Source organism: Apium graveolens, chromosome 9, assembly GCF_009905375.1.
Source record: "Apium graveolens cultivar Ventura chromosome 9, ASM990537v1, whole genome shotgun sequence".
NCBI classification, from domain to species: domain Eukaryota; kingdom Viridiplantae; phylum Streptophyta; class Magnoliopsida; order Apiales; family Apiaceae; genus Apium; species Apium graveolens.
In genome coordinates this window covers 178,641,169-178,647,816 of record NC_133655.1, presented here as the reverse complement: position 1 = coordinate 178,647,816, position 6,648 = coordinate 178,641,169, and the positions used below count along the sequence as shown (strand labels likewise).

Sequence of the window (6,648 nt, the reverse complement as noted above, 5' to 3'; positions counted from 1 at the left end):
AGATGGATGGTGGCTTAATATTATTCTAAGAAAATATCAAATTTATTCACTAAATTATTCTTGTAAAAACATTGACATATAATAAATAGTGGACCGTATATGGATATATGCATTACTGAATATTGATATAATGGAAACCCATATGTATAAAACTAGCTATGTGTACTATTTCTGATAGGACATATAGCTCCTACAGGGCCTAACCCCGGACACCAAACTCCTTATAGCTCCTGAAAGGACTAGTCCCACACTCCTAACTCCAAACTCCATACAGCTCCTGGAACGACTAGTCCGGAACTCCTAACTCCAGACAGCTCCGGGAAGGACCAGTCTTGCACGCTACCAGTACTGACTGGCCCAGTCCCGCAAGCCCAACCTTGATAAATCCCAGCACGTGAGGCACTAGCCCAAGCACATGATGGGGACAACTGTCACACATCAATCATGGGAATAATCAGGGCACGTGTTAGAGGATCCTCAAAACATTCCTCAGCCAGTCCCGCACTGACACGTGTAAAGTATCCACTCCAGCCAGGTGTCCTCCGCTCCCAGAACCAAGGGCTATGATTTAAAGGTACCAACCCCAAAACCCTATCATTGGGCTATAAATACCCCAAGAAGGTAAGGTTTTGGGGTTAATCACTCTCTTACACTCATATACATACACAGCCACCCTGAATTCATATCTATTTTCATCTTCCCCAAAAGCGAGTTCTTACTCTCACGCCGGAGGCGCCGCGGGACCCAAACCCCCTTCCGGTGTTATTTTTTAGAAACCCTACCATAGCTACACCCCCACAGCGGTGAAGGATCCAGGAACGGTGTCGAAGGAGCAGCCCCGCCACCAGGAGTTATCATTTGCCGCTAGAAGGAGGGGCTCTCCATCCTTGGGTCTCGGTACCCCTGGATTCACCTTCATCAGCAAGCTCTTGAAAGAGTACATTTATTCAACTTGTAAGAACCCAATCAACCAATCTCTTGCATAAGCATGAATGTTGTTTATTTAAGCCACGTTTGGGTGTGCACGTTATTTTAGGCCACGTTTGTGTAAGCCCTGTTTTGTTGATTTAAGCCACGTTTGTGTGATCTATTGTTAGTTTTAATCATTTTTGCTCTATTTTGAATATTGCATTTGTGTTCTACTACATTTTTGAGTAGTCCCAGGAGATTGTTTAAACTACTCCCACGAAGCTATTTGTTGGTGTTTGTTGTTATTCTGGGTAGTTTTTGCAATTTTTAGAAAGCAACCTTAGATCGATACTTTGTGTAGCATATTGTTGTTAGTTGTTGTTGGTATTGTTGAAAAATGGCACGACCAGGAAAGCATACCTCTGGGAGACCATCTGCTAATACTCAGGTCCAAGAGTCGGACCACTCCCAGGCCCTTGCTCCCGGAGCCGAAAGAGAAACGTTCCAGGAGCAACTACTGTATACTCCCATCGTGGAGAGAATTGTAAATACCAGGGATGCCAGAAGCTTTATTGAGCTTAAGCAATATAAGTACACCAATGTTCCGGTAACCGAAGAGCATATGGCCAACCTTACAAGTGATGAACTAGCTGAAGCAATCAGGCTCTACAGGCTGGAGCAAACCCGGCTCCAGGAAGAAGCCGAACTTTAGGAGGAACCGGAGGAGTCCGAGGACTCCCAACAATCTAAAAGATCTGTGTTTGACCAAATTGGAGCCAAGGGGTAGAAAAGCAAGAAAGATCAAGGCAATAAAAAAGAAGCAGAAACTGCTAATCAGAGAAAGTTAGAAGAGGTCCGGGAGCAAATCAGGAAAGAGGACGAAGTATAGCTTGAGCTAAAGATCTAAAAGAGAATACATCTAGAAGAAGAGAAGCTATTGGCCAAGTCCAGGAGCAAGAGAACCCGGAGAGACCCCACTCTGGAGCTGATTTCTGATGATGAAGAAGAAGAAAAGCAGAAGGACCTGAAAGATATGATCTATGAATTGCAGAGAAAGATGGACAGAGATTCAGGAGTAGAAATTGGAGAAACATTAACTCCTTTCAGCCACTCCTTGGAAGCCATTCCCTGGTAGCGAGACTTGAAGCATTACAACTTTGACTCTTTTGATGATCTTGGAGACCCAGAGGAGCACCTGAACTACTTTGAGCAGATAGCGCAGATATATTACTACAATGACTTGACGAAATCAAGGTTCTTCGCTTCAACTCTTAAGGGAGGGGCCCCGGCATGGTTCACCAGGATCCCCTCCCGTAGCATCCATAGTTGAAAGGAGTTATGTGCCTCCTTCCATTGGAGATTTCGAGCAAATAAATGCATGAAATACACATGTGTCACCTGGAGACAATCTGGCAGCATGACAATGTGTCCCTCTCTGCATACATGCGCTGGTTCTAGGAAGCAATTAATAAAGTCTCGAGCTTGGATGAGAGAGAAGCTTTGAGCATTTTCAGGGGAAACTTGGACCCAGAGCACAATGAGAGATATATCGTGGAGCTAATCAATAAGGAGCCGCAAAGTCTGGCAGCAGCTTACTCCATGGCTGCCAGATTCATAAAGGAAACAGATGTGCTCCAGGCAATGAGGATGACCCAGAATGGGGGGTCCAGGAGTAAAAACACTGATGACCGACCGAAAGGGAGTTACCATCAGGATAAGAAGTTCAAGCAAAGCAACCAAAGCCAAGAAAGATAAACTACTCCGGTCTTCCAGAGACTTGGTCCTAAGCAGGAGACAAATAGCGATCCAGGACCCGCGAAGCAACCCCGGGAGCCGAAGCAGGAGCCGGACTGGACTCCTCTCAACATGACCCGGGAGGAAATCTTGAAAGAGGTAAAAGACAAGCCTTTCTATTATCATCCAAAACCAATACAAACTCCTCTAGAGAGAAGGCCCTATAATAGGCAGTGTGATTATCATGAGACCTATGGCCACAAGACTGAGAACTAATTATCACTCAAGTACTTCATTGAGGACCAAGTAAAGAAGTGGAATATGAACATGTACTTAGTCCGGGACATCAATAACAGGGGGAAGCGTAGAAGAGAGGAAAGAATGTAGTCAATGTAGTCATAGGAGGCTCCCACTCCCCACCTCGGAGCCCGTACTTCGGTGAAGAAGTTCTCTCAATCCAGTCACTCCCAGACCTAGTGATATCCTTCAGCAGAAAGGACTACGAAGGAGTCAACCCACATCACAATGCAGCTTTGGTTGTCACTCTGGACATCTTTGATAATGAAGTAAGGTGAATGCTCATAGACAATGGTTCCTCAGTAAATATTCTCTTCAAGAACATAGTGGATCGAATGCAGTTAGGAAGCGCCCGCTCAAATGAGTGTCGGGATGACCCACTCTATGGGTTCGGCCACAACTTAATCCCGATCCAAGGAACTTTATATCTGCCAGTCATTTTTGGAACTCTCCTAACTAAGTGACTCTTGTTATCAAGTTTTATGTGATCAATGTTCCCTCGTTATACAATGGAATCATTGGCAGATCAGCTCTAACGATGATGCAAGCGATAACTTCAATCTCCCATCTCAAGATCAAGTTCCCAACCCCGACAGGAGTCGGGGAAATAAAAGGAGATTATGGAGTCACTGAAATATGCTACACCCAGGGGTTAGTGATGGAAGAAACCCACCAGGATAACAAAAGGAAGACAACATTCCTTCGCAAGCAACAAAGCATGAAAAAGCACCGACCCCGGACTAGGGAAGAAGCAACAAAAGAAGTACAGTTCGTTGAATCAAGTCCGGAGCAAGAGGGAAATATAACAAGTCCGAAAGGACCGGCAAGCAACCAAGTCACGGTGGTCGAAAAAGCAAACCAGGTCCCAAACCAAGCTAGTTCAACCATGCAAGAAACCAAAGAATCTGAACAAGTGAACTTCTATCTGAAGAAGAACTCTGAAGCCCAAATTCATCAAATGGTTTCAAACAAAGAACAAGCAAAAATTGAAGCTGAAGTAGAAACAGAAGAAGTCCAGATTGATGAGAGCAGTCCTAACAAAAAAGTGAAAGTTGGGTCAGGACTCGAGGAGTCCTTCAAGGAAAGATTAGCGTCCATGCTCCGGGAGTACAAAGATGTTTTTGTCTGGAGCCCAAGAGACATGCCAGGATTACATGAATCCATAGAAATGCACAGCTTGGATGTCAACCCCAACAGAAAACCAGTCAAATAGAAGAGAAGAAATTTTGCCCCGGAGAGGCAAAAAGCCATTGACGAAGAAGTGGAGAAGCTACTAAAAGCAGGAATCATCAAAGAAATCAAATATCCGGAGTGGCTAGCTAATATTGTTATGGTAAAGAAGTCCAACGACAAATGGAAAATATGTGTGGACTATACTGATCTGAATGATGCATGCCCGCAAGACCCATACCCTCTCCCAAATATTGATCAGCTGATAGGTGCCACCTCCGGACACATCATGCTTAGTTTTATAGACGCCTTCTCTGGATACAACCAGATCAAAATGAACCTGAAGGATATACCTAAAACGGTATTCATAACTCACAGAGCAGTCTATGCTTATGTGGTGCTACCCTTCGGACTGACAAGCGTGAGATCCACTTACCAAAGAGCCATGAACAAGATATTCAAGTGCCAGATTGGGAGGAACTTGGAATGCTATATCGATGACATGATTTCCAAATCAACAACTATACCAGGGCATGTTGAAGATCTGAAGGAATGCTTTGACAACCTAAGAAAGAACCAACTCAAGCTGAATCCGGAGAAATGCACCTTCGGAGTAGGAGCAAGCAAGTTCCTAGGATTCATGATCAGCAATAGACGCATAGAAGACAATCCGGAGAAAATAAAAGAAATCCAGGAGATGAAGGCTCTCAGGACCCAAAAAGATGTTCAGAAGCTAGCAGCATTACTAGCAGCACTCAGGAGATTTGTCTCAAAGCTAGAAGAGAGGTGCCTACCATTATTTGATTTACTAAAAGGATCAAGTAACAAGAAAGAGGTGAACTGGAGCCCGGAGTACCAAAAAGCATTTGAGGAAATCAAGTCCTACCTCTCTTAGCCACCAGTCCTAACTAAAGCTCATCCAGGAGAGCCTCTCTACTTATACTTGTCAGCAGGAGCACAAGCCGTAGGAGCTGCCCTAATCAGGGAAGAGAATGGAAAATAACAACCAGTTTACTATGTAAGCCAAATCCTCAAAGATGCAGAAACAAGATACCCGAGATTGGAGAAGTTTGCTTTTACCTTAGTCACAACTTCAAGAAAACTCAGGCACTACTTCCAAGGAAAGGAAATCAGAGTGGTAACAAATCAGCCCCTAAGGAAAATAACTCACAAGCCAGATGTCTCTAGAAGACTTGTCAATTGGGCTGTGGAGTTGAGCCAGTTCAATTTAACCTTTATTCCCAGGACTGCCATTAAAGCTCAAGCACTTGCAGATGTCATAATCGAATGCAACTTCCCAGAGGAAGAACCACAACAAATGGACATGGATCCGGAGCCGGAAAAAGATACAATTCCGGGAGCCTGGACCTTGAAAGTAGATGGTTCTTCAACAAGCGAAAGGTTGGGAGCCGGACTCATACTCAAAAGCCCAGAAGGATTCAAGATTCAAACAGCTATATCTTTCGGCTTCCCCACAAGAAAAAATCAGGTAGAATATGAGGCATTGATTGCAGGATTAAAGCTCTCCAGGACTCTGAGAGTCCAGGACCTAAAAATCTACAGCGACTCCCAGATAGTGGACAAGCAAACAAATGGAAAATACATAGCAAATGACCCTACTCTGGCGAAGTACCAAGCACTGGTTCAAAGTTACTTAGCCTCAATACCAAACCATCAAGTCTTTCAGATATATCGAGAAGAAAATGAGGAAGCAATTATTCTATCCAAATTAGTCCAGAACTCATCAGATCTGGACTGCTCAGTTTACTTCGAAGAACTCCACAAACCATCTATTGAATCCGAAGAGGTCCTGGAGATCGAAAGCAACCACAACTGGATGACTCCCTTCATCAACTACTTGGAGAAAGGAGAGCTCCCAGAAGATAAAGGAAAAGCTCAAAGACTGAAAGCAAAAGCAGTAAAGTTCTTTCTCGAAGAAGGACTACTCTATTGCAGGACTTTCTCATCTTTTTTCCTGAAGTGTATTGGCCCAGAAGAAGCAAAGTACTATTTGGCCGAAGTGCATGAAGCGATATGCGGAGATCACATATCTGCAAAGGCCCTAGCTCATAAGATCATAAGACAAGGCTACTACTGGCCAACTATTCACCAGGATGCAATAGAGTTCATCAAGAAGTACAAGGAATGTCAGCTCTTCAGCAATGTGTCCCGGATCAGCCCAGTCCTACCATCCTCAGTCCTGTCACCTATACCATTTGCTGTCTGGGGTATTAACATAATGGGACCTCTCTCCCGGGCCAAAGGAGACCTTAGGTACCTGTTAGTCTCTATTTTTTATGGAATGCCAGATTCTTCCGCGGATTTTAATTTTTGATTATTCTGAAAACTTTATCGCTGGAATTCGTGTCGGAAACTTGGGTTAATCGGGCACCCGTGAATTTTACCGCCGTCGATGATGTGCTCGGCGAGTCGACGGTGGACGATGATGATTTGTTCTGAGTCATACAATTATAAATAAATAAATTTAGTTTGTAAAATTAATTTCAAAATGAAAAATAGATAATTATTATTAAAGGT

General features: G+C 43.9%; 1 protein-coding gene across 1 annotated transcript; it reads left to right on the top strand.

Annotated features, from left to right (window-relative positions):
* The first annotated feature begins 3,478 nt into the window (after positions 1-3,478).
* Positions 3,479-6,445, top strand: LOC141685756 (uncharacterized). Its single transcript, XM_074490842.1, has 4 exons — positions 3,479-4,063; positions 4,154-4,989; positions 5,356-6,130; positions 6,224-6,445. Exons 1-4 carry the CDS (start codon positions 3,479-3,481, stop codon positions 6,443-6,445), a joined length of 2,418 nt encoding a protein of 805 aa, XP_074346943.1.
* The last annotated feature ends 203 nt before the right edge of the window (positions 6,446-6,648 follow it).